General features: G+C 46.2%; 1 protein-coding gene across 1 annotated transcript; it reads right to left on the reverse strand.

Moving 5' to 3' along the window:
- Nucleotide 1: 1 nt before the first annotated feature.
- On the reverse strand, nucleotides 2–19066 carry Ltl (leucine-rich repeat-containing larval translucida). Its single transcript, XM_076809116.1, has 8 exons — nucleotides 17754–19066; nucleotides 13410–13578; nucleotides 10888–11021; nucleotides 8336–8597; nucleotides 6061–6339; nucleotides 5729–5974; nucleotides 4713–4914; nucleotides 2–2531 (listed from the first exon to the last, which is right to left on the reverse strand). Exons 1-8 carry the CDS (start codon nucleotides 18131–18133, stop codon nucleotides 2314–2316), a joined length of 1890 nt encoding a protein of 629 aa, XP_076665231.1. The 5' UTR covers nucleotides 18134–19066; the 3' UTR covers nucleotides 2–2313.
- Nucleotides 19067–27946: the final 8880 nt, after the last annotated feature.

The following is a 27946-nucleotide window of genomic DNA, read 5'->3' on the forward strand; positions in this document are numbered from 1 at the left end:
CTTATAAGATTAAAGCCTTTATTAATAAAAACTAAGATACCTAAAACGCATTGCTACTCGTACAGAGCTTACAGCATTAAACACCGCAGACTTAACATTGGTACGATCTTATTAAAATATAGTGTTTATCATTAGTACAGTAATCTTCTGGTATTGTTACATATATTCTGTCGCGTGTCTCGACGTACTATCTGCTTACAATTCGTATTAGAAACAGTAAACTGCTAATCACAGTGCGGATAAATTACTTAGGTACTAAAATTACAAACAGGTACCCATTCGATTTCTGTTTGTATATGGCACCTACGGAGATAGGTTCATAATTATATTGGTTTGGCACGCGAGAATAAGCTGCGGTTCGGAGTAAAAGAGCCGTGAAATTTTTCTAAAACTTTAAATACATGTTCATTTATTTATCAAACGAGCGTTATAAACATCGTTTAATACTCAACAATTGGTTCTTTGCTTCTCGCGGCGTTTAATAATTCGCTTATGTAAAATACTTAACCGATAAATCATTTTGATTTCGAGTCCTAGCCGACGAAGCTAGCAGTCGTGCGTTAACAACTGTTTGTCCGCGCATATATTAAACAGTTATGTAATAATAATAATTCCTTCTAATTTCTACATGAAAGGATCAAGATTACAGTTTTGTACGAAAGCGTGACTGTAACGAGAGAAAGGAACAAAGCGAAGGCATAACGTTACAAGCAAAGTTTCGATGGGGTTTCATCGGTACCGTTTCCTGCCGCGTTCGCCGAACGAAATTGGATCGTTTCCCACTGGCATTCAGCTCTCCGCCGAGGCGGAGATCTCCAGAGCTAAATTCGAAATCATTCCTCTTCCCGTTTGCTCGCGCAACAGTAATTTCGAATGCCAGTGCAGTTACGTACGAAATTATTTGCGCGCCTTACTCGGGTACATGGAAAGGGCCAATTGATTATGTATGCATAGAAGCACGTTGATAACAATTCATCCCTATTGGCACGAGTTAACGGGAGGGTCAATTGATCGCCCACTGCCAATCAGCCCATATCGCGTACACAACGTAAAGTTAACAGATTTCACTTACACTATTGACCCGGCCGATCGTTCATTTTCTTGATCATTCAAGAATTCAATTAAAGATCGAAGCCGTAGACGGGATGGGAATGTCGATGGATTCCGCTACGATGTAAAGCGCGATAGCTGTGTTCGCGTTATCGAATCCATCCTCGGCTTTGATACGATTAACACCTAGCGAGCCGACTTCCTCGTTAAATCCAGCATTTATTTCTCTAACTGTTAGAACGGAGTGGATCGTGTCTGCCATTTGTGTTGCGCATCGCCCCGCCGTCTACGCCATATCCCAGTCGCATCGTCCGACACCGTTAACGAATAATCTAATATGCGATCGGAGCACGATGATCATGATACACGATACGTCGTACAAGCGTCATGGATATAATACTTTGAAGCGTGGATGATTTACGATGATCTCGAGCTCGATCGAATAAGCTACCCCTAGCGTACACTAAAGGCCGTTCTTTTTCAGCGCAGCGCCTGCCACGTGTTCACGATTGTCACGAAGGACGTTAATAGACCGTAGGTGGAAGCGGATGATGCACGCGAATTCGAGTTCGAGGAGGATGTCGAGGGTGTGTGACGTTCAAGAGTCAGCAGGATTAATGACTATTTACAGCGTGTAGTAATGTCACCTATTATACAACAGAGGCTCCAGTAGACACGTGCTAGACACGTACAATTTGCTCATTGTCCTCCCTCTTTCTTTCGCTCTCCCCTTTGGCGCGGCGCGTCCTCTCGCAGTCCCCGCGCCATTTCCACCGCGCCGAACCCCGGGAACCGGTTCCCACCGTCGTAAAATATACCACATTCTCGCGATATGTGATCGAAGCTCGTTAAAATAAATATATATCTCTCGTCGCTTAATGTCTACTAAAGGGCGCGACGCGTGCACGTCCGTCGAGCGGACGCTTACAGTCGCGGTATAGCGAACGGTGGTCGGCCGTCGATCATCGTCAACGCGAGTTACGCCCTACGATTGTCAGCGTCCATTTCATCGGGACTCGATCGGCGTCGTTCACGTCCCGTGCTGCGATTCAACGATGATTCCCCTTTTGCAGGACGTCACCTTGAGATGCACGCGCGCAGGTCGAAGGAAGGAACTGAAACGTCCGTGTCGAATTGAATAGCGAGGTCGCGGCAAGACCCACGATGCCCGGCTCTGCGAGCATCCGGTTCACATTCACGAAAACTCAAGTTCAATGTCACCGTTCGAGTGACACCCCTTTTGCTGGCCGATCGCGGGTGGGTCTACTCGAGGGTCGCGGCGAAGGAGACGTTCCCGCCGGAAGCGGCCACCGCAGCGGCCAGCAACAGCGTCGGCGGCAACGGCGGCAGAGGCGACGTCTGCTCCGTCGGCGTCGTGGTGGTGGTCGGGCAGTCGTTAGCCACACCGTACACCTTGGCGTGGTTCACCTCGAGGGCCACGGTCAGATCCGCGAGCCCGGGGTCGCACAGCACTGGGTTGTCTGCAAGCAGAAAAACAGATCGGGAGATCGCAAAGGGGAAGTTTCCTCCGTCCCTCGTCGCTTCGTTAGATACCCTCGAGCAGTGGCGGACTAGGACTAAAAATATTACTGCTTGCCAGGAGACAAAGGGGGCCCATCCACAATTATAAATTTTAGGGTAAAAGTTCGTAAAATCGTAGCATTTGGTTGCATACAGTAGGGTAAACCAACCAGTGAATGACATTTGATTTTGCATTTGAAATTGCATTTAAATTTTTTTTTCTTGAAATTTCTATAGAAATAATTACTCATTCTTATCGTAATTTAAAAAAAAATTATAAAATGCAAAACGTGTAGAAGCCCAGTAAATGACCGCATACTTTTAATAAGAATTGTACGTGTTAATGTTTGCTTAATACGCGTAACTAAAAAAGTAGGATATTAAAAGTGCAACTACACTCCATTTATAAACATATAATAATGTTTAAATTTATAATTGACATTTCTTTGCCTAATGGTCATTCACTGGTATGCGGTCAATTACTGGTTGGTTTACCCTAATACTATTGGAACTTCTATTATATTTTCAAGCTACTAAAAGCTCATTAACATTTTTAACATTTCGTCTGGTGTTTAAGGGGGCCCACGGGGCCCACTTGCCATCGGGCGAGCTGACACCCTGGCCAGTCCGCGACTGCCTTCGAGAAGACTCCCGAGGGGTGGTGTAATTACTGGTGTTGCAAGATTTGATGGAAGTTTGATGTTCGATTATCCGACAGGTGTTGTCGAAGGAAAGTCCCATTAGGTCTCGGCGAATGTCGATGACCATGTTTATGACAGATCTTTGTTTACGCGGTCGCTAAGACCGTCGCATTAGACGCGGCATAATCGTCGCGTTGCAAGCGGAATAACAAGAAGACGACGGGCGTCGCGTGTCGCGGGTCGCTCAAGGTTCGGGCAGGGTTCGCTGGACGAGAGAACGTGGACAAGGAACAAGGGTATCCGAGGCATAATGGAACCGGGGCCGAGATAACGGGATTGGACACGATAACGGCGCCGACGAAAAGCCGTATTATTTTAACAATAACAACAGACGGCCCAGCCGTCCTCGGTATACAATAAATAATTCGAGATGGCGCCACGACGGGGGTTATCGCGTGAAATGTAACTCTTACAACAAAATAATAAATGCACGGCCCCGGAGGCGAACGGGAGCCACCGTTATTATCAGCCGGTCATTTATTTTCTCCCGACAACCGGCCACGCTCATGAACCGTCCCTCCCTTTCCGTCCCGTTCCATCTACTTCAGCGCCCGTCCATCCTCGCGACACTTTAACGACGTGTTTATTAATTACAAGCTGGCGCCCATTCAACGCGCCTGTCCGTCGCTCGTCGTTATCCTTGCGAGGGTGGAAGCCAGCAGAGATCGCGGCGCGCCCATTGCATCGTGTAATCGATTTATTCCGTCGCGAGTAAACGCCGCGCCGGCCAGACGATCGTCCGCATTAAAGCGCGAGCCTCGATACGGTTTCTCTTCGCTATATTTTTCCCTTCGATCGTGACCCCATCGGCGGGAAGAGGATTTTCGCGTGTCGCTAGCCGGTCGGCAGGCAATGCCCGCGCATTTCGACGATCGTAGAATCTACTCGAAGGGTTATCTTATATCTCAAGGGATACTTATAAGTATCTACTATAAGAATTCATTTTAAACATCATGCATCATTACAGATGCTGGCTGGACGATGGTGAAATGTACCTACGGCGTTAAACGCCGCCTCGGTGTAATTTCTGCAGAGGAACTGTTCCGTGTTCGAGCGCGTTAAATGGTGAAGAAACGCGAGGTTTGTTCAAACAAAGACGCGGAGCTGCCGAGAGCTTACAGTTTGCTCAAATATGTATCAGTTTAATAGAGCAAGGCAAACACGATTCCATTCGTCGCCGGCGAATCGGCGATCCGATAACGCCCGTGTAATCGGAGCGCACCTGTGTTTGCCTCTGACTTCCGTTTTTCGTTCACGCCTCGCTGGCAATTCCTCTGGGCCTTATCAATCGTCGTTACGGCTCATTAGGCAGAGGGGCCACGGGGCCCTACTGAATTTTCCACAAGGCTCTTTTTATCGCCGGCAAACACGACGGTTACGCAGTACCGTCCCGGCGGGACGGCCCAGCGGACCAAGGCGTCGGCGCGTGGTTTCGCTCACCTTGAAGGTATATACGAAGAACATCCTGGACTCCGTGGACGGTGCAACGCGTGTTCATCACGAGCTCCGGCATCAGGGTTCGTATCCGATTCGCGCTGACGTCCGCCCAACAGAGAACCGGAAACCCGCGGAAGTCCCTCTCGGACAGGGTGACCAGCCGGTTGTGGGATGCGTTCAGTTCCTCCAGGGAGGGAAGCCACGTCTAAGCCCGCAACGCAACATTGCCGTGTTAGGTACGTGGTGTCCGGTGCGTAAAGAGAAATAAGGGAAAAGAAGGCCACTCGTAGGCAGGGGTTGAAAACTGTTACAGGTACAGTGGCTCACAGCCATAATCGTACACTCCTTAAAATCGCATAACTTTTTTCAAATTAATCCCAACGACTTGAGTTTTGTTTTAGAAGCTAGAAGGATTAGTTTGCTAAGTGACGTGATTCGTCGTTTTGAGAAAAAAATGCAATTGGCCGGAGTAGAAAAAAAAATAGTAAAAGTCGTTTTTTCAACTTTTTTTTGTGAGCCTGTAATGAAAACTCGAAAAACCCGTTTGTACATTGAAGTAAGTTGTATAAGTGTCTAAAATTTCATGAAAATCGGTTAACGTTGCTCTGAGCTATAAACGCTTAAAGATCGCAGAATAAGATGGAGAATCGCTGATTTTGGGAATTTCCGAGATTCTTGACCTTATTTTACGATCTTTAAGTATTTATAGCTCAGAGCAAAGCAAAATGTGTAGAAGCCCAGTAAATGACCGCATACTTTTAATAAGAATTAACTAAACACATCAGATATTAAAAGTGCAACTACACTCCATTCATAAACATATAATAATGTTTAAATTTACAATAGACATTTCCATTGCTTAATGGTCATTCACTGGCTATGCGGTCAATTACTGGTTGGTTTACCCTCTTTCGCCTGCTATAACTGTTTCAACAACATAAACCGATATCGTAACCGTTTCCAACCCCTGCTCGGAGGTATTCCTCGCGGAACATCCTGGAATTAACTTGATGCCATACCTCCGACGTGTCTTCGAGAGTGGTTAGCTCGTTGTGAGAGAGATCGAGGACTTTGAGGCCATCGAGTCCCCGCAAATCACGCGGCCCGATCGTGGGGCCCAGAGCGTTGTGACTGAGATTCAGCCTCTGCAGCTCCTTCATCCCCAGGAACAAAGAACCGTCCAAGCTCCGTAGCTCGTTGTGCTGCAAGCGCATGTCCTGAATATTCCCGCCCGCCGTCTCCTCCCCTTCCTCCTCCACCAGGTTCTGCGAAGGTGACGGGAACGTGTAGAAGAGACGCGCCTCGAAGCTTTGGAATTTGGAACGAAGGTACCGAAGTGTCGGGCACGTACCTCGGAGGGTGTCCTCCCTCTGTGAAGCCTCGCGATCCTGTTGTTCGAGAGGTCTAGCAACCGTAGCTCGCGCAGCCCACGGAGCGACGCGAACGAGAACTCGCGGAGCTCGTTGTGCGTCAAGTTCAAGCTCTTCAAAGACCTGAGCGGGTAAAGGACACTGTTGCCCCCGCTCCCATCGCCATTAGCACCGACCCCGCCGCCCAGCGATTTTAGAGAATTATGCCCGAGCTCGAGGTCCTCCAACATCTCCGCCTCTATGAAATCTTCCTCTGTCAACTGAGGGAACACATTTTCCTTCCGATATTCCTATGCACCACCATTCTCAATTTCTTTGCTACAGGGTGTTCGTCGCTTACTGTTCGACGATGGCAATTAAAAGCTCTCTGTACAATTTACAGGCACTGACGTTTGGAACGTCCAACGCGTCGATTGGCTCAATCTCTACGTTTTATCTACGATTTATCAACCTTTCGTTACCCGCCCCCTATTTTATAACATGACGACCCGCGCGTTGTACTTTTTTACTTCACGATCTTAGAGTGTTTTTTTTTTTTTTTTTTTAATTTTTACCCGTTCTTTGTTTTATTTGGTATTCTACAGTTTTTAAGTTAAGGACACGAGTCTCTTTTAAAAATTCTGTATTAAGAACTATAAAGCGATGTAGTTGTCTTTAAACAAGAAATAAAGGAGTGCACGACTACTATTATAAATAAGTATTGCTTTAGTCACTTCCATTACTCTGGCGACACCTTTCGCGCAATAGTTCCACTTTGGAATGGTCTTCGCCAGTGAACTTTCACACGCGCCTTGCATTTTCTACGAAACGACGAGTTTTTCTCTTCAACGCCTGTAAATAGGTACATCCAGGCTGAAAAACTGGAGTAAAAGTGGCGGGGATTTTTCATAAAGTGCAGAAGGCAGAAGGAAAAATAATTCGCAAGTGTTGTACACTTTACAACAGCGCGGGTAACGAAAGCTCAACAGTCCCGTCGAGGCTCTGATTAGAATAAGTACACCCAAGTAGTGTTCCATCTCGAGAGAATGCTCTCTCGGGAATTTCTCGAGAAATTTTATAATTGCTAATTTCTTATTCCTCGAGAAATACTAGAATTTCTCGAGAAACTTAAGTAAGTTAACTTATAATACATCTGATTAATAACAGCACAGAAGATTCGATATTATTAACTGCTGAAGGTGCTCTTAAATTCTTAATAAAAAATTTAGAAAAATTGCATACTGAATTAAGTACCGAATGAGTTTCTTGTGGCTATTAAAGAAGAAATATAGAAAAGAGGAGAAAAGACTACTGTATCCCGTATAAAATTTTTGCACGATCCAGAATTTCTTCCAAAAGGCTCAAAAGACGCATTTTTTCATTTAACAGCCAAAATAGATATATATATATAAAACGTGAAAATATAACAGTAACAGATTTTGCCACAAAAAGAAATAGATTCGCTGACGCTACATTAGACGCATTGCGCTAATTAAAAATAAATTTTAAAACCACAAAGTAATATTTCGCTTTGTACAAATTTTGTATTAAATAAATAAATTTACCAATTATATTTAATATCTATTTTTTCATTTACACAAGTTTTGTATAAATTAGACAGGAATAATCACTTAGTTAAAGTTTTCCTGTGTTTTTGATAGATATTATCAACATTATTCCAAAAGCATAATTTTTGCAATATTTTTTTCCAACTTCTCGAGAATTCTCAAGAAACAAGATCTCATTTCTGATTTCTCGGGAAACAAGAAACATGGAGAAATCAGGAACACTACACCCAAGGGTTGGACGCGACAGCGTCGAGATCGATCATGCGAGGAAAGCCAGTGGGGCGGATTATACGGCGAAGACCAGCGTATACCCGTCGGTTTCAATAAAAATTTAATCCGCAGGACGGAAGTGCGCGACATAATAATTACGTTAGGATGCAGTAATTGACTTAATGCACGGAACACTGGACGAACGCCTCCACGCGTTATCATGCCCCGGTATCGTGCGCCGGCACTTTACGCGTGCATCCGCATGCTTTGCAGCGCGCCCGTCGCGCTAACGCCGACGTGGGATCGCGGATAATCCGCTGTATTAATTGCGAGCACTTTTCACTTGGAGTTGGACGGGAATTATTTCCGTTCCCGATAGATAGCCGGGCGAACACCGAAGCCGGGCCCGCGCGGTGGATCGTTTGCACGCGCTTAGATAAGATATAAAAAATTGCGGAAGCCATGCGCGGTGATAACGGATTAGCGGGGCTGGGATTACCTCTTGCAGATCGTTGTACGAAAGCTCCAGGAACTTCAGTCGCCGAGCTTTCTGCAACGTGCCGTCCAGGCTGCGGATCTTGTTGTGCTGGAGGAAGAGAGTCTCCAAGCGATGCAGATAGCGGAATTCCGCGGGCAGGTGAGTGAGCTTATTGTCGACGGCGTAGAGCATCTTCAAGTTGTGCCCGGAGGACGGCAGCTCGCCGTCCAAGGATGTCAGCTCGTTCGCGTTAATTAGCAGCCACTCCAACTGATTCAGATCCCTGTAACAAAGTTGCGCCACGTGGATCGCGTGCCTTTCGCTCTCGGGGAGTTTAAAACAGATCGAATTATACGGCCGCTCCGTGTCGAGCGAACGCAACGAACGTGAAATAGCTGCATTATCCAATTGAAACCTCCAGGAGGTACCGTGTTCTCGTGCACGGCAGCTCCGAGCACACGTTACCACTAGGGTTGCCACCCGTACTTTAAAACAGAAGTATCTTACGCTGTTTTGCGTAAAAGTACTCTATACTTTTGAATAACAATAAAGTATGCGGGATGAGAGTAACAAGGCCGTTATTAATTTAATAAAGAACAAATTCTTTACGGGTATGTTTCAATATGAATATTAGGGTGCGTCAATTTGATGGGTACATTTAAAATTTTTTAAACATTTAGGATGACTAGTGACAGAGTAATGCTGTTTTTAATCCTGAATCTGAAATTATCAATTGAGTTGAGTGAGGTTTAGCTACTTCTAATCACAGTTGAAAATAGTGAAAATTAAGTAAGGTTTAACTACAAAATATATATTCATAGACTGCTTAAAGTGAGTCTTGCTTAAAAGCATGAGAATGAGAATACAAATATGTGGAATTTAGTATTTATTACAATCACGTGAAAATATATGGAAATGTGTATTTATTATAAAATGAGAATATGTGTAACTTTAGCAACAGATCTAGCTATATGTCATCTATGTAGTAAATTTAATGCTATTTAACAAAGTCCACCAAAGAAACGATATCTTGTTCGCTTCTGTTGCGATTCATAAGCTCAATTATTAATTTTTATTCTAATAATTTTAGTAATTTTCATATTTCTTTATAATTTCAAGTGAAATTCCAACTAGATAAATAATGCAATACACAAAATTTAAAGGTAGTGGTTAATTTTAAACCTGAAATTGTACCGTTTTTCCACTAGTCGTTTTTAAAATTGAAACATTGAAAAAATTCACGCACCCTAATGAATATTGAGGGCAATAATGCCATCGAGTTATTCAAAAATGATAAAAACTTGCTCTGTAATGCTAAAAGCAATAATAAATATGTTTGGAAGAAATAAAAACTAATAAGATTAAAATGTACTTTCAGTTTTCTCCAGGCTACTTTCCTTCATACTCCACGAAAGCAAATTTACGTTATTTTCCTGTAAGAAACGTAGCAACCCTAGTTACCACCGAGAAATAAGCTTCTCTTGTGCAGAGCTTCGTTAAGGGGAGATTCCGGTCTAAAAGTCGATTTTTTTTTATTTCATTTTTCGAATGTTGAAAAACGGTGGGACCCGTATCTCCAAAAGTTATTATCCGATTCGACTGAAACTTTTTTTACTTTAAAGAATATACTTCTGGCTAGGAGGGAGACCAGAAAAAAAACAAAAAATTGAAAATTTATAATTTTCAAAGGCGTTGAAAGGACGAAAAATATAGATGAAAAGTGATTTCAAACATCAAGTGTCGTTATTTTCTTAAAAAATGTAATTTTTGCATTTTTGTTCTGCTATCCCCCCTAGCCAGAAGTATATTCTTCAAAATAAAAAAAGTTTCAGTCGAATCGGATAATAACTTTTGGATATACAGGTCCCACCGATTTTAATCAATTTTTTGACGTCTTGACTTTAACGACTCCCCAGTGCCGTCTGCAATGATCAATTATAAAACAAAAAATATATTTCTATAATGTAAGACATCCTTAATACAGTGCAAAAAGTCCCATTAAATTATATACCGTAGTTTCCCTTTAATAAATTCCTAAAGATCACCTATTTTTGGGGGCTCTAGACCGGAACCTCCCCTAAAGTTCTAACTACCTATTCTTTTTCCTTTTTCTTATTCCTTCTCGTTTTCTTATACGTTTTCTTTCGTAATATCTACTGTGCAATAAAGAATTATTATCATCACTAAAACTATAACACAGCGAAGCCCGTCAGTGTTAACAATAAATATTCAAAGCATCAAGGTCGTTCCTCTGGAAAACGAAGCTCCGCGTCCAAGAAGCAGCGTCCCGCCGTTCCCATTGAGTTTTCAGGCGTAGAATCACTTTCCTCTTAATTGCCCCCGGTATTCCACGTACGTACCACGCGAGCTTACACGTATGCTTGATCGTTCGATCGTCCTAAGAACTGCTCGTCGCATCAGCGACGAGTGGAGCCAATTAAATAAGTGGCACCGTCAGAACCGTAAACAAGACGTCCGGATACGTTCTAGCGTGGCCGTCGCGAATTGGACGCGAATTCTTTTTCAGCAATCTAAGCGCTGCTGGTTCATCCTCGATCTAGAAACTGTCGTACCGTAGGGTCCGATTCAGGCTTTGCAAGTGATTCCGACCGACGTGGAGGTGCTTCACCAGCGGCGGCAACGAGCCCGGTACCATCTCCGAGATCGCGTTCCCGGCCATGGAGAGGTGCTGCAGCGTCGGGTTGTACTGAAAATCAGACGTCGACGGGGAATAAGAGGCGCTGCGCGTCCAACGTTTACGCCAGACGTATTCGCTACTCGAAACCGGCGGCAATTTCATTGCGCGCGAAAATTGCGACAGCGGTTTCAAGGGGGTGGTATTCAACGGCGTGGACGGACGCGATTAAAACCTGAGGAGGCGCAACTTTTAATCGGGAGCTGGATCGCAGCCGGACGCGTCCGCGTGGCACGCGGCGTTCCACAGTGGCGGACACGCGTTATAAAGTCACGCATGCACTCAGGAAGCCAATCAATTCGAATCAGCGCTGTTTACCGCGCCGCGATAAACATTCTTCTCCCCCGTGATGCGATAACAGGCGACACGGGCGTTAATGTTACGTCAGAATTATCTGCAGCCTCCCCCACCCTGCCTTTCTTTTCCGCGCGGATGCGCGACGACGGGATCGAGTCGGAGCGGTTAATTTGCCGCAACGCGCGCGGACGGCTCGCGAATTAGTAAGCCGGAGTGCAACGCAGTGGCTCCGATTTCCCTGGAGGAAGCAACAGCGCGGGGGAAAGAATCGGTTATGTAACGCGAGCAGATTGTTTTGTAATATAAGATCCGCTATGGAGCCGTCGCTGCTAAGGGAGTTTTCAGCGTCCGAGGAAGAAAATGCGGGGATGTGAAGTGGAGACCGTATCGAAGGTAAGAAGAGCTTTCGCGTGCTTCTGTTATACTGTTTTTTTTATCTTTTTTAGCTAGCGAAAAAGGTAAACAGCACGAGGCAGCGGTGGAAAAGAGCCTCGTAAGTAGCACGAATCGACTGGAGAACGATTGGCCGGACAATTGCCTGCACGTGGTCAGTCACGTGCGCGTGAAGCGCCAGGGAAGCCCCAGCTACCTCGCTGTTCGCCGTCTTCCTCTCTTCGGGATGAATTGTTCGTTCATACGTCGGCTGTGAGTACGTCACCGAGGCGCGCGTGAAACGTGCTTACACGGAGGGTATTCTAGGTGCCCGCCTCCGATCATTTTGAATTTTGGATATGTTATAGAGGACCGAAAAATAAGAAATACGTGTTTTTTTATTTCCCCCCGTTTTCATATTTGGGGGGTGAAAGCTGCGTTCAAAAATTAGGGTTGAGAAATCATTTTTGTGGAATATCTCGAGAACTATTAGAGATAGAGGAACAGTGTCGATGGACGAATTTTGTGTGTTTGGATGCGAAATATGACTGACTCATCAGATTTTCAAAAATCCACAAAAATGATTTTTCAACCCTAACTTTGAACGCAGCTTTCACCCGCCAAATATGAAAACGGGGAAAAATAAAAAACACGTGTTTCTTATTTTTCGGTCCTCTGTAACATATCCAAAAATCAAAATGATCGGAGGCGGACACCTAAAATACTCTCCTTTTTAGTAGCAAACACTTCTCGCCCGTCTTGTTGATTTTGCACGAAAGAAAAGAAAAGCAGGGGTGAAGAGACGAGGACGCGAAGGCCTCTCTACGCGATCGTTGCTGATTAACCATATTAATCCGACGTAATTAACGCAGTGCTTTCTGTTATTTCTTAATTCGTCAAACCAGGGTCTGCTCCGCAGAATCTCGCCACAGTCCGCAGCCCCTGGCTCCATGCTTCCCTCGTGTAACGAGAACTGGAATGCCCAAGGCGTTGCGTGTATTCCACAAGTCAGGCTCGAGCGAGATTAGAATTTAATCGGTTCGATAAATGCATCGCTCGAAAGGAGTCAGCAGTATATGTATAACGGTCAAGAAAGGTTACAGCAACGGTCGTAATTGATCGTCACTAATGGCGCGCTCATATTCTTCCTGTTTATGAGGTACGTACTCCGTAGGCGACGATCGGCGTTACGATTACCGCTTGTTGCCGTTTCATCCGCGTGTCCCGTTTCTTGTGCTCGCGTTTCACGTGTGGAATAGCTTCAACTCCGCCTTCGCAGACCGCCGAATCGCATGCACGCGGTGTATATCTGCGCGCGCTGGGGTCCTCGACTTTCGAACTTGCCAATCGGGGCGTCTGAATCGAGGAGCTTGCAGTGAGAGGGGCGCAGCTCCAAATTTACCAACTTCGAGTAAATTAGAAAATAAAACTGTTTAATAAAACTATCGCTTTGTGCCTTAATATTGAAAAGAGAACGTTAACGAATAGTAGTTATTCAGCCAATAAAAGATTTTTTATTTCTATTCTTGGCGAATTCTGCAAGTCCGGAGCTGCCGAAAACAAAAATATAAAGGATGTAGAATTTTTTTTACGTACATTCGCAATTCAAAAGCTGTGAGAATGGAGTTGCACCCCTGTTGCTGCCAAGGTCTCGAAATGGAAGTTCGAAGATCGGGGGGAGGGTTAGTGTAGTGGTTAGTGAAGCAGGCTTTTCTGCATACACGCGCATACCTTAAAGTCATCCGAGTCTATACGGCTTATCCGATTTCTGCTGAGATCTAGGGTCCGCAGCAGCGAGAGGTGCGACAAAATGTGCCTCGGTATAGACGGCACTTCGTTATCCGCGAGACTAAGATACTGCGTTCTTCCCAAACCCGCGAAAACATCGCCGTCTACGAACCTACAAAACATCAAGTCGCTTTTTTATATCGATTAATTAGTGTACGATTAACCAGGACAGGCTGGGTTCGACACGAGGTGGAGTAGCAGCGGAGCCCAACGCACGAGTCTCTTGAATGTCTGCGTCGGAAATGCGAAGGAGACTCGTTACGTAAGAGGGTACACCGATCGCCTTTTAGCGACGCGTTCCCTCGATCATTCTAATCGCGGGACTGTCCGGAGGACGATTCTTACGGGCGATTAAAATCTCTCGATAGCTGCCAGCGTTGATCCTCCGGGATAACCGGCGGACAGCGAGAAATTCCAATCTCCTCGCCCCCGAGAAATTCGGTATGCCATCTCCCGATAACGCGTTATCGTCGCCCGCGAGCGATCGCGCGGCGAGCAACATGTGGCCGTTGTAAACACACGGCTGACAACAGCCGCGCAATCGATTTCCAATTATCAGCAGTGTAACGAAGTTATCGCCGATTGTCCTAGTCCCGATCGAAGCTAAACAGACCACACTGTCGCGATTAATTCGAAGGAACGCACCGCTAGGTTGAATCCAGCAGCACAGAAACGTGCTTCTCTGTACACTCTTTGGGATGCTCGTCGCATTTTTCACTCGTGCCGATCAAGGTCCCGAGAAGTTGAACATTGGCTTGTGTAAACTAGATAATTCGTTATGAGAATAACATAGAGCAAGCTTCCTAGGGCCTCTGCGACATCGGAAATTGAACGCCAGTCGATAGGCTCGTCGGATTTAATCGCCGTGCAATCTCATCTGCGTTCCGGCCCGCGGTGCGGATCTTCATCGCGATAGTAAACGCGACGGCACAATGTGGCGTCGTCGCTCTAAGCGACGCGCTGTCGTTATCGTTCGATTATTCACATAACGCTGGCTCCCGCAGCATTTCGTTATTTAATTATTCCGAGGCGATAAGCGCAGGGCCCGTCGATAACTCGTCTCGAAGAGGTCAGGCACGATTAAGATTTCATTCTCGCGCTGGATCTCGCCTCTTTCTCTCCTCTTCTTGCCTCTCTGCGGGAAGACGCATTCTCGACGATCGTTCGCCGCCGTCAAGGACTCTCGTTTTCTCTCGTCGCTGCCAGCCGCGCGTCGGGATAATCAAGGAAGACCAGCGCGCGTCCTTTGTGCCGGTCTGTCTAGATACATGCCGGCTTATAATTCCCGCCACGTTTATCCCTAATCAGGAGGTCGGCCTTAAAACCGCGAGATTGCATAGATTACTATCGATGCATCACGAACGAGTTCCGAATCGTTTGCGCCGAGCTCCTTCTACGGTAATTCCCGATGGCGAGGATTCAGCTCGACCAGCGCAATGTGGCGGGTGATTTCTGCAAGGGTTGTAGAAATTTCGAAGGTCGACTTTCTGCATCGTTATCGGCATATTATTCGGTACATTATCGCTGTGAAAATATGTAAAAATAAAGATTGTCATCCGTCAGATAAATGGAGGAGTGGACGATTATAGTAATTGCTTTGGATAGCAGCGTGCGTGCCTCATTAGAGTGGCCATAATGCGAATTAAAGGACCGCACTGCCCCGCGAACTGATCTTCAGGTGAGTTTCGCGCGACCGCTACTAAACGATCTCTGCCGCCCTGCGCGTCACGTGTGGCCGCCGGTTTGCGAAATAATCGCACTAATTGGAGCCGCTTCTTTGTTACGTACAAGCATCTTTATTCAGTGCTCGCAACATCAGACGATGACCTTTTGTAAAGATATTGTCGTCCGTATCAATGCGCAGCGGTGCGTTTGCACGCGTGCTCCTCTATGAGCCTTGAATGACGAATGTTTGCGCGGAAATACCTGCCGTAATTACTTTCTGCGCCGCTTGTGTACGTGCACGGTTCCGTTGACTTGGCCTTTCCTTTGTCCGTGCTCTCTTTGTACCTCGTGCTTCACGAAAGCTGCCTCGCCGGTGGCCGAGGAGTTTTACCGTCAGACGAGCGAAACGCTACCGGCGACGTTGCGATCCCCGTTACAGCGCGGACAGCTCGCTCGGATCGTTCACTGAGAATCCGCTTCTTTTCACGCGGACCTGCAGCGATGCGATAGTTTCCGACGCGCAAGCTTCGCCGGCCGAGATACCATTTCTCGAGAGGCGCACTTACCAACGGGATGGCGCAGAAAGCTGCGGCGCGCGGGTAAAAATGCTGGATTTGCGTCAGAAGTGAAAACAGTAAACACGGGCGAGAGAACAGCGAGGAGAAATAGCTGAGAGGATCTGGAAACACGTACGCTTCGTTCGATCAGAACGTGTACACGCGTGGTTAGAGTAAGCGTGGACTGATACCACTTATCCGCGCGTCACTAGCGTCGCGTCGCACGATTTTCTCCAACGGCGGCTAGCGAGAGAGCTGAAAGAATTTCCTTGGTGTTACATCTGATTCCTTGAAACCGCGAGGTCGATCTCGAGCGAATGCGTCCGGTCTCCGCCACCTCGGCTGACCCTTTGTTTCGGAGCAATCGGGCCGGAGACGGTGTCCGAGCATCCGAATGCAGTCTAAAGGGACCGCTAGACACGCGAACGATGTGAAAAGAGACGTACGGGACAACGCGGTTGCAGCACAGCGCCTAACACATTATCTACCACTCTTGCGTTCCACCTGTCACGCGTAGGGGAGAGTAGAGGAATTAGGAACACTTAAATTTAAGCAAAGGCATTGACTCTAATCAGATTTACTCTACGGGTAATTGAGCTTTGGTTAATTATCTACAAAGGCAGCGCAAAGAATTAGAGATACTTTAAGACACAAATCATTTTTTTGAAAGGAAGACAAAACGCTTTCTGCCCCCGATTACTCGTAGCTAGCCGGGTAAATGCGAACGGTTGCTTAGAGTTCTCTTGGTCTTCACTGAACACTGGTTTTCTTCCACGCTGTGGGTCTGACACAGTCTTTCTTCTTCTTTGATCCAGACCGATTGAAAGTCTTTTATCTTTAACCTCTTTCACGGGTATCTCAAGATCTTCCAACGAATATGTGCGCATATGCTTCCTAATATAATTCCGGGGTAAAAAGCTTCGAAATGTTAAGAGAAAAGGGTAAATGCCATCGTCCATAACAGCCCCATACACGCTGCTCGTAATTACCCGAAATGAACAGAAGTTAAGAAGCTTCGAATAACACAAATACGAACATGTATATATACAAAGTGATCCCGTGATTTCACTTAGAATTAAGTAACGGAACTGCGAAACCACTATGCTTTATTGGGTGGTACAGTTTTAGTGCACTATAGACTCAAAATACTCGAGCGTAAAATTATAAGAAAAGCTACGAAAACATTTCACGAGCATTATCTTCGCGGTTGCGCGCAGCCTTCTGTCGTGACAGTTTCCTTAAGGATGAACTTCAGTAACATTCAAAGTAAGCGAAAATCTTTGAAAATTGGAGGCATCGATCTTTATGCAATAGTAAAACCCTCTGCAAAATTTTAGAAAAATTGATTCGGTAGTTTTCAAATTATTTAACTTAGAGTTTTATTAATATAATTAAGATATATATGATCAACACTCACCAAATACATCACATTGGCACACTTTTCACTGCTTTTCATATAAGTAAAAAGGAAAATTATAGTTTGATTATTTCATTTCTAACAGTTGCATTCAATAAATTAGCAAAACAAGATAAAAAATAAGATCGCATTCAACTGAATTTCCGATAAAAATACACCATTGCCATTTCTGACTGGTTTTCATCACAGGAAAAAAAAGCCTTATTAATATCTTGTAACTGGATTAACTTTTGGCTAAGCTTGTCACTGAAGTTCATCCTTAATACCGAACACAGCTAATTACATCAAGTAACAATATCGCGGGAGGACAGGGCAAGCGAATCCACCGAATACCTCGGTGTTCGGGTTCACCCCGCGTTCGCGATTCCGCCACTCTCCCTTACCTGTCATTAAACAAAGCTGTCTACCCGAGAAAATGAGAAATTCATTGATAAAACAGTTGCGCGTGCCTGGAGCGACGAAGAAGAAATCTAGGTAAGAGCTCGGAGGCACTTGCGCGATAGGTGAAAGGAGTATGCTCGCTCCGTGACACGCGGGGCCGATAAAGCGCTAATAAACAGAAGGAAGATCACCGAGTCACGAACGAACGGCGAGGAGATACGACTTGGTCGCGAGCCGGACTCGCAAGCGTGACAAACTTACACTCACCCTAGATGATCGTGGTTGAGCTCGAGTCTGGTGATGGACATCCGTAGCTCTTTGAAATCGTGCCGCGATATATCCCGCAGATTCGAGTGGGACACCCTAAGGGTGATCTGCTGCTCGGCGGTGAACTTGCCCCTTAACGCCCCCGCGACCTGCTCGAATGAGTCCATTCGCTCGCACACCACCTCGATCCGTTCCCCGTGTCCATGGTGGGCAGCATTGTTCGCGGTGCTGGCGGCAGCCGCAGCGGCCGCGGCCGGGTTGATAACGGTACTAGAGAACTCCTCCTGCCGGCAGGTGCACGGGCTTATCTCGCGGCGGACAGCGCAATGAAGGCTCGTGCTGGCCGCCAGGCCCAGCAGCGTGTAGAACAGGCCGGACATGGTGGGTTGGAACGTCAGGGCGCGACCGCGACGATCACCATCCAAACGGCCAGTAGAAAGGTCCGCGCTCGTGGACAGGGGTGATCTGAGCACGGGGCCGCACGGACCATGCGCACCCCCTACGGAGCCAGCCACCACCTCCTTGTGTCAGTCGCGAGCGGCGGCTCTGCCACCCTGCCGCTGACACCTGCGACCGGCCCTCCTTTCCGCGCTGCCGAGTACGTAGCCGCCGCGGAGTAGGACAGCGCGCGGTAACACACAACTCCGATGATCCCAAGTGTTTTTTTCCACTGGCTCGGGGGCCGGGGCGGGACGATACGCCCGCGAGGGGAGTTGGAGTGTCACTCGGGTGAACTTGAACGATGAACTGTACCGCGCTGTGCTTCCAGGGAATACCACGCGGGTTACAACAGAGCGTTGGAAGTGGAAGAGGCTAGGTCTACGGGAACGGATGGAACCCAGGGACGTTGCAGGAATACCACGGATGGGGGTTGGAGAGGCTGCCGCTATCGGGAGCCGCGGGAGAAGACACGCGACCACTGTTGACCGGCACCAACCGCAGACTGACACTGGCCGGACACGGCTGACAGCTACGTATTATCTACACTGTCGCGATCCACACCCCGTCCGGGTTATATGCGCGTATACATTCCTGTACGTGTATGCGTGCTCACTGCTGAAACGCGGGTGAAAGCTGGCTGCTGTGTGTCTATCTCCGTTTTTCTCTCTTTCTTTTTCTCGTCCGTGCCGGACACGAAGGAGGCTTATCGTCGCCAATGGGCCCTCCTCTTGGCGCCACGAACGCGGCAACGGCATTAAGCCGCGGCGCGCCGCGCGAGACTTACTTATAGTCGCAACGTCGTGCCGTGGCGCGGCGCGGCGCCTCCGGGAGGGACCTCGGCTCCTCTCAGGACTCGTACATTATGCGCGTACGCCGGCCACTCTTTCTTTCTCTCGCCATTTCCATCCACCCTTGGCCGTTCTCTTATCGGTCACCGTCCATCTATTTATCTCCCGTTTCGCTCAGACGGCCGACCGGAAGCTCTAAGCGTGAAACGAGCAGAGAGATGGTCGTCCGTTCGCTTCCCTGTACCGGCTTCTTGCACCACCTCCATCGTGCCAGCCCCAAGGGTGCATCGCGAGGGCGCCCCTCTCTGTCACAGGCAACGTTAACCAGTGCGTCAAGCGGAGGATCGGTGTCCACCTCTGCGCTGTCGCCTCTTCTTCAACCACCGCCGCCACCGGAGCGAGGGTGTTTTTCGAAGGAAGAGGCCAGCATCCCCCGACACCATCGAGGTTTTCTTCGACAAAGGCGCCGGACCGCGACTGGCGTGTTAACGTTTTCACGCAAGACGGCAGGAGAAGTCCGTGCCGGCGCGCTGCATACTTACGCGAACGCGGTGTTTGCACCGATAACGAGAGCATTGCTCAACTTTTGACCTTTGCTTAGCCGCTCCGGGGTCCGCAGGCTGAAAGAAAATACCAGATAATTCGCTCGTAGGTCTGTCTCTTTCTTTTTCACTTCGTCCGGTCTCCATCCCTCCTTGGCAACTTCTCTGATTTATCTCTTTCTCGCTCTCCTCCCGTCCTCGTTCCTCCGTCTGCAGTAGCTAGTAGACACATGCGATCGGCACTCGGACCTCGTAAACGGCTGATACCTTGAAAGCAAAGTCGCATCGCATACCGTATCTCCGTGATTATTCAACAATCGAAGACGCGAGAAGGCGCGTAATCCCTTGCGCACCTCAAACGCTCCTCGCTTCATCGGCATACGAATGTGACGTTTATGATCATTGCTCCCGCACGCGCACGTAAATTATTATTTTCACGAGAACGGATCCGCGCGGCTCGTAAAATTCATTTCCGTGCCATTCCCCAGCGCGTAACGACCCTCATTCTGGGTAGGTATTTACATTCTGCGTGCCCACGCAAGTTCGCCGGCGTTGTTAACGTGTGTTTATTTTAAAGTTACACGCGTGTAAAGCGACGCCTGTTTATTTGCGGCGCATGCATGCGCTCCGCGAATGGTGTTGCGCTCCTTTATTATCACCAGACATCTTTCTTCTCCCCCGATCGAGCCCGTTCGCGTCGCGAGATGTCCGTCACCCCTGGGACATTCCACGCGAACTCGGACAGATTTCGGAGTTAGTTTTCGTAGATTGCTGAAATTTGAATGTGTCGTAGTCTTTAGCGATATTTAAACATGCCTCGAAGGATTTTTCGAAATTTTTAAAAATTACGATTTTACAGCTGTTTCAAGTTAAGTGCTAACTTTTTTTCAATACATTATAGCTGTGGAAGTAGTAAACGGATGGAGATGAGCTTTACGGTGCTTATAGAGAAGACATTGAAGTTTTAAGAAAAAATTATTTTAGTTTAAAAAAAAAATTTAAGCATTTTTGTGCAATTATTTTAAACAAATGCAGGTTTTCTACCATCGGGCGCGATTTTAAAAATCTGAAAAAGGAGAAAATAGTTCTATCCTTCCTCTTGATGGACAAATTTTAAAAAATATGGCATTTTAAAATTAGCCCCGTAAAAATTGCCGAAAGTTGACGCTGCGTCACCCAGCACCGCGGTACTCGCAACGATCAAGCGGCTATACCTGATATTCTTATACAGGATTCTCGAAAATGGTAAGTATTTGAAAAAAACTGAAGGAGGAAAACTCTTAGTGTTTTTTATATCCAACATAATACGGTATCTGAATTTTTGGTGTTCGCAATATTTTCCTTGAAACGAGGGTGACTTTTAGTTTTTTAAATGGAATGCTATATATTTGATTACCCAATATGAAAGCGACTGTCAAGACAAATTCAACCATACGGTACACTATGACCTTCAAGGCCACGCAAAGTTAGGAATGAAAGAAAGAAACTCAATCTACTAGATAGATAGTTCAATATATTTACTTCATTCCTAACCTTGAATACCGTAGGGTTGAATTTGTCTTGACAGTCGCTTTCATATTGGGTAATAAAATATATAGCATTCCATTTAAAAAACTAAAAGTCACCCTCGTTTCAAGGAAAATATTGCGAACACCAAAAATTGAGATACCGTATTATGTTGGATATAAAAAACACTAAGAGTTTTCCTCCTTCAGTTTTTTGCAAATACTTACCATTTTCGAGAATCTTGGTATAGCCGCTTGGTCGCTGCGAGTACCGCGATGCTGGGCGACGCAGCGTCAACTTTCGGCAATTTTTACGGGGCCAATTTTAAAATGTCCATATTTTTGAAAATTTGTCCATCAAGGGGAAGGATAGAACTCTATATTCTCCTTTTTTCAGATTTTTAAAATCACGCCCGATGTTAAAAAACTACATTTGTTTAAAATAATTGCACAAAAATGATTAAACAATTTTTTTTTCAAACTGAAATAATTTTTTCTTAAAACTTCAATGTCTTCTCTATAAGCACCGTAAAGCTCATCTCCATCCGTTTACTACTTCCATAGCTATAATGTATTGAAAAAAAGTTAGCACTTAACTTGAAACAGCTGTAAAATCGTCATTTCTCAAAATTTTGACAAATCCTTTCAGGTACGTTTAAATATCACTAAACACTACACCACATTCAAATTTCAGCAATCTACGAAAACTAACTCCGAAATTTGTCCGAGTTCGCATGGAATGTCCCCCCTTTCTTCGGGACGCGCTCCGGGGCGAGGCAGCGTCCTGTAAGTGTCCCGCGAGAGGCGGATGACGGATATCGAGGGGAACGAACAGTTTAGAACGCTCCTGGAATGTTCGCTCCATGAAATTTCCGATCCCCCTCATCGTTGTCTCGCGACGTCGCCGTTGACATCTTCGAGCTAACTTTACACACTTTACGAGCCATTCAAGCCTCCTCGGAGAATAACTGGCTTCTGCACCTGCTCCCTTTCAGGCTTCAGAAGCATTTGCGACTGCATCCTGGAAACAATATATCCAGATCTTTTAACCGCACGCTTCTGCCAGTGGTAAACTCAGGCATGCGCGAGCGAGACTGCTGAAGCACCTACCAACAGTGGAGCCAATAGTTCGGGTAGGTGCTCCACCCGTCGCGTCACTTTTACACGACTCCCGACACGACGCAGAAGCAATTCTTTCTTCTCTCGTTACGTTACTGATTAACTGGCTCTCGCATTCAATCAAACCGAGACGCTTTAATAAATGAGAATAAGCGCTGCATTATCTGGAAACCGCGCAGCTTTCTCGTTAACGTGTAACGAATAGTCGTTACGGGATCACTGGAATCATAAATCCTCCCTGAACGCTCCCTTTCGTTCATTGTAAACTGATACCGATTAATTACCCGGCCTCGGCGGCCGCTCGTCTCTTCTCGGATCATTGAGGCGAAAGCAAATATTTCACGACCCCGTACACGCCGCGGTGGGGGTGGGGATCTCCGCGAATTCCAGCCGCCGTGTGTCACGCTTTTCCACGGCCGGTGGTGAAGAAAATTGCTCGGCCGGGTCTCCGCGGCCGGCTCGTATCATTAATGATCCATGAATGCCGTATCGCGGCCGTTCTATCGACCGGAGACGATATTAAATGGATCTCGCCTTGGCCACAAGAGAGGCGAACGGGAGCACTTGAGCGGAGCCGGGCCGCGATGTAGGCCGAGGCAATAAAAGAAAACGGGAAAAACGCCCGACACGCGGGGAGAAATGAAACAAGACGTTTCGTAATTGATAGCCGGTATCGGGGCGATTCGATTGTTTTCATCGCTCGCTCGTCCGAGCCGCGTCCGCTTCGCGGGCACCGCGCGCGCGCGCGCGCGGCAACGATTATATCATCGTCGATAACGAAGACAATGCGGTTCGATTCGCGGGCACGATCAGGCTGGATGACGATGCTCTTCCCGAGAACCGCTTTGTCCCGAAACACGGTGCGCACCGGTGGAAACCGGTCATCTTAACCGCGTACCGGTGTCGTCCAAACGGGACGAGGACAAATCGTTGTCCCGCGTCCCCTCACCCTACCGTCGTCCCTGCTCGCGCGATGGCAAATTTGGGACCCGTGACCGCTCTTGATATGAACGTGCGGAGGAGGGAAGGGTTGCCGGGGGGGGGGGGGCGGGGGAAGTGTGCAGGGGAGGAGAAGGCACGAGCTCCGATGCGGAGGGACTTAACTCGATGTGTTAGTTAACGAATGCGAGAATGCGGCCTGGCGCCAACGCACACGCACGCGTCCGACGTGTCACGCAGTCTTCGCTTGCCACCGGCCTCGGTATATTGGTTTATATCCCTCCCTCCCAGCTTCCCTGGATCTCCCTGTTGCATAGCTCCGAGACACGCACGCGAGCTCCTCGTTTTCTTCGCCGTGAAACAGAGGCGATCGGGAAGCGGAGGGACGAGGACGGGAGAGGAGGCAGCATCCAGTAGCAGTTTCGAGTATATAGGGGCATTAAGGTGACACCAGATAGCCAAAGTCCTGCTGGCCTTTCGAATTCTTCGGAGGGCTCGCTTGGGGTCCGGTATTTGGAGCATGCCGGTCTCGCCGCGGGATCTAATCGATCGGCCCGATATCTAAGGCTCGGTTCAATGGGATCGCGTTCGTAGCTGTAAATACACTGCTCGAGGTGTCCGGATTCGTGTAACTTGCCGAGTACCTACTTGCTACCGTTCGCCTGGGTTGGGTGTAACCTTAGACGTGCGTTCTGGGAATTAATATGTCTATAAAAAACTTGAGAAGAGTAAAAAAATTACGCTAAGTACATGCAATCAAATAAATCACTAAAAATAGAAGATAATAATAGTTATAAGATAAAAAAAAGGGAAATCAAAATGAGATGCACGTACATGAAGGTAATGATAAATACAAATAAATATTTTAATACGAATAAATATATTATTCAAAATACTTGGCGCTGCGAAACAGAAAAAATGTTAATTGTCCTCGTATTAATAATTTACAATAACTCCCTTACAATCTAAAATACATATACATATACATATTAGAAACGCAGTCAGATTTATTCTACATATATTTAATTCTAATGTCATACGTAGCATATGCGCACGCACACATTCATGAACGCACACACAAGGAAGAAAGATAAAGATTAATGCAATTTATACATATTTATTCAGTTTAGCGGCACCAATTCGGGACGCAGCGTCAAGTATTTTGAATAAAATGTTTATTCGTATTAAAGTATTTATTTGTATTTATCTTTTTTTATTTTATAATTATTATTATCTTCTATTTTTTATGATTTATTTGATTTCATGTACTTAACGTAATTTTTTTACTTTTCTCAAGTTTTTTATGGAGATCTCACTTCTTTTTACGAAGATAATTTGCATAGAGAATGACTTCAGATAATTTTCAATATTATAAATTATTATTACATTATTAATTGATGACTGGATAATTTTTTCATCCTCTCGGTTTTTTTTTTAAATATATTGTATTGTCATCCAAACTACGCACGCCTGCAAAGCTTCAAGACAATTGGATCGGTGGAATTGGTTTAAATTGGTTTTTATCATTTAAATTAAAAAGAAATTCATTTATGTATATATTTGTAAAACACGTTTACAACTTGGTTATAACTTGACGGTAAGCTGTCAAAATTTGCAGTAGATTGCATAGTGAACATAGCGATTGACAAACGAAACGTGTATTAGTTCTTTTTGGCTGAAGGTGTGCGTGTAACGCGTATACGTATTATGTTGACGAAAAAATTTCTTGAAGAAGACGAAGAAAAATCTTAAAATTTCCGACTGATCCATAAGACGATATTACGATATCTCTGTCATGCGTGGACCGATTTTATTGAAATTGGTCTTATTCGAAAGCTTATATGCGGTTTACATAAGAAAAATACCATTAAATTTAGGAAATATTGCAGGCGTGATGAGATATTAACGAAATAAGTTTCTGGTTAGGTTGGAATAGCCGTGCGACGAGTAAATGATAGCGGTAGCGACAGTCGACATATACAGGGTGTCTTTCCCGTACTTTCTTTCCTGTACTTGGCGTCGAGACGCTGCCGCGTCTCTAGATCCCCCTCTGTCGAATTCCATAAACGTGCGATCACTTCTATCGCCGATCGATGAATCCGCGCGACTATCAGTCAAACAGATAACCCAGAAGCCGACGATCGTGCATCTCGAGCCGTATCGGGATCGCTGGTTAACGCGGGAGGCTCTCGAGCGCCGAACAGCGGGATAGGCGAATCAGGCAGCGATTAATTCAAGCGTCTATTACGGCATATGTTTCAATTCGAGTATCGATCATGGCAAGCACCGCTAATGTGTATTCTCCCGTTCCTTTCGTTTCCTTTCTCCCGGCAGCTCGATCCGTTCCTTCTTGCTCCCCCTTCTTCTCGTCTCATAGTTATTGTTCGTGACGAAGAGAAGACCAGGCGAGCTAAATTAACGCTAGTAGAGCGGCAAAGCTCGCGCTACTAAAGTAAGTTAAGTACCTACTAACGGGCAAGACTGCGAGACATGCTAAATCGAGATTGCTACATCATTACGAAGCTGCAACTCAGCCTGGCGCCTCTCTATTTCTTGCTTCATAGGGCCAACATGTAACCCTTACTTCTTCCGACGCTGCATCGATACACAGCGGTCTTCATCTGCCAAATACCCGCCGGCCCGATCCGCAGCGTAAGCTACGCGCCTCGTGCCACTCGCGTCTCAATTGTTTTCTGCATTGATAAACGATTATCCAGCCGTTGCAGGATCTGCGTAAAATCTGCCTCGTAGCTTCGGCTCGCTTTCTACGAATTAGCATACCCGAGCGAGCCTTCGCCCATACGTCGCCGGAAACACTGTTTCCAGCGTGGAGGTAGAGCTGGTGTTGGAATTTGAGGATACCAGGGGCTGCTGGCCGCCAGGGAGAGCAGGGAGGAATAATGATACGTGTAGTGTGTAAATATTGTGTGGTTTTTTGAGAAACAACGTTGAGAGCCCCTGGCAGTGTGTGTTTATGATGGGATTTGAAGGAGCATCTCTCTTTCCTTCCTCCGACACGGCCACGGGTGAATCTCTCGGTTTTTCAGTTCTATCAGTCTTATTGGGCGTTTTTCTGCTCGGACGCCGGGGCGCCGGGGCCCGCTACGGTATGAGACGGGACGCGCCGTCACTTCCTGCATACAAAACTGAAGCACCATTAACATTCTTCTGCGGTGCACGATCGGCCGTATTATCTTCTACCGATATAAGCCTGTACACGTTTATGCGCACACATAGCCGAGCCGGTGTACACACGCACACCCGCGCGGCTCAGTCGATGCCCTAATCTGAATAATGCGATCGGCCTGCCATGAGTCTTCTCCGCTTCTCTTTTTCATCCTCCCGTTGGATCACGCGATGTCCGTGCCAGACCGATCCCTCGATTTCGATGTACGGATGCCACGGTAGCGCGCAACCGAATCCATCCACGCCTCCGCCGAAAGGGTACGTCGATCCGTGCCCCTGCTGACCGATCCACGGCACAGATCTCTCCGCCGCTTCTCCGATGATTCGTCGCGAGATCCGCAGAGACGACGAAATCGAAAAGGAGACATTTCGCAGACGTGGTTGTCGCAGGCTTGTCCTTCGTTCGCACGCTGCACATTTACTGATTAAGGGTGGTAATCACTTTAAGGGGGCAGGCCTGACTAGAACGCTCGAAACCAGTGGCGGATTTAAGAAAAACGGCCCAGTTGGCTAACGCTCTGACGGGCCCATTTTTTTTTCGGGAAAATGAAGAGGTAGTTTACTAAAAACGGGCGAAGGGTAGTAGTACGAAAAAAATGTTTGGATACTTATCTAATCATAATTTTTAAAGGAGATGAGGCCCTTGGGGGCCTTCTGGGCAGGGGCCCAGGTGGCAACTGCTCGTCAGCCGCTCTGTTAAATCCGCCACTGCTCAAAACAATGTGCTTCTTTGGGAATTTTTTCTAAAAGAAAAGATGAACTTTTAGTATTTAACATTAGTCTATTGGAAAGAGTATATTTTACGGATATTTCAGTATTTTTTGTGGTAAAAAGTATTGAAAGGTTTGTGAGTTATAGGCGATGACCGAGACGTCCTTTTTTAAGCGCTTTGCGGTGACAACCGTAGCTCGGCGCAGGATCATCCAAATGGAAAATTCGTAATTTTTTAGATAATATATGAAATTATGTAGGCGCTATCAGGCCCGATTTTGGAAAAATTATTTTGAGAAGATGTGACGGCTGCGGAAAGATGAAGCAACGATATTTGGCAAAGAAACGCTCGTTTTTCGAGTGTAAAATAAATCGAGGCAAAAAAAGGAAAAGCTCCCGATAGAGCTTAGATTTTTAACCCTAAAATAAGCCTGCAAAGCCTCGAGTAAATCGGTTCATTAATTTCTTAGTTATGGTTGAGGAAAACGCGTTTAACTTGACACTTTCAGGGAATATTTTCAAGATGTAGTACTTCAAGAAAATTTTTTTCGAAAATTTTTAGGTAGGCCTCTCCCCTTAAGTTGTGATTGAAATATTAATTAATAGTATGTAATTTATTATATGTAATACAATTGGCTTATTCGTATGCCTCGATTAAAAATTTCTAAGGCAATGTGATTATAGCCATTGCTTGCATTATTGACACATATGTGATTTTAGAACCATTTAAGTTTTCAGAGACCAACACTATGTTTCTATTATTATTTATTATGTTCCGTAACAGTGTTCTTTTACTATCAGCCAACGCCCGTATTTTATTTACATTACTGATACGTAGATGGTTTCTGTTCGTAAATTCAAATTAATGAATCCGATTAATCGATCCATCTGTCGTCATGTGTTTTAGTGACGTCATCTAGCAGACATGTACGAAACTTCACGACCATAGCGCATCGTAGAAA

The sequence above is a fragment of the Andrena cerasifolii genome, chromosome 3 (assembly GCF_050908995.1).
Source record: "Andrena cerasifolii isolate SP2316 chromosome 3, iyAndCera1_principal, whole genome shotgun sequence".
NCBI classification, from domain to species: domain Eukaryota; kingdom Metazoa; phylum Arthropoda; class Insecta; order Hymenoptera; family Andrenidae; genus Andrena; species Andrena cerasifolii.

Coding starts and splice junctions, on each gene's coding strand:
- Ltl (XM_076809116.1), bottom strand. CDS start 18,133: ATGTCCGGCCTGTTCTACACGCTGCTGGGCCTGGCGGCCAGCACGAGC. Junction 8,598..10,887: donor AGCCTGAATCGGACCCTACG/GTACGACAGTTT, acceptor ACTTTGTTACAG/GGATCTGAATCAGTTGGAGT. Junction 4,915..5,728: donor CTCTCGAAGACACGTCGGAG/GTATGGCATCAA, acceptor TTGCGGGCTTAG/ACGTGGCTTCCCTCCCTGGA.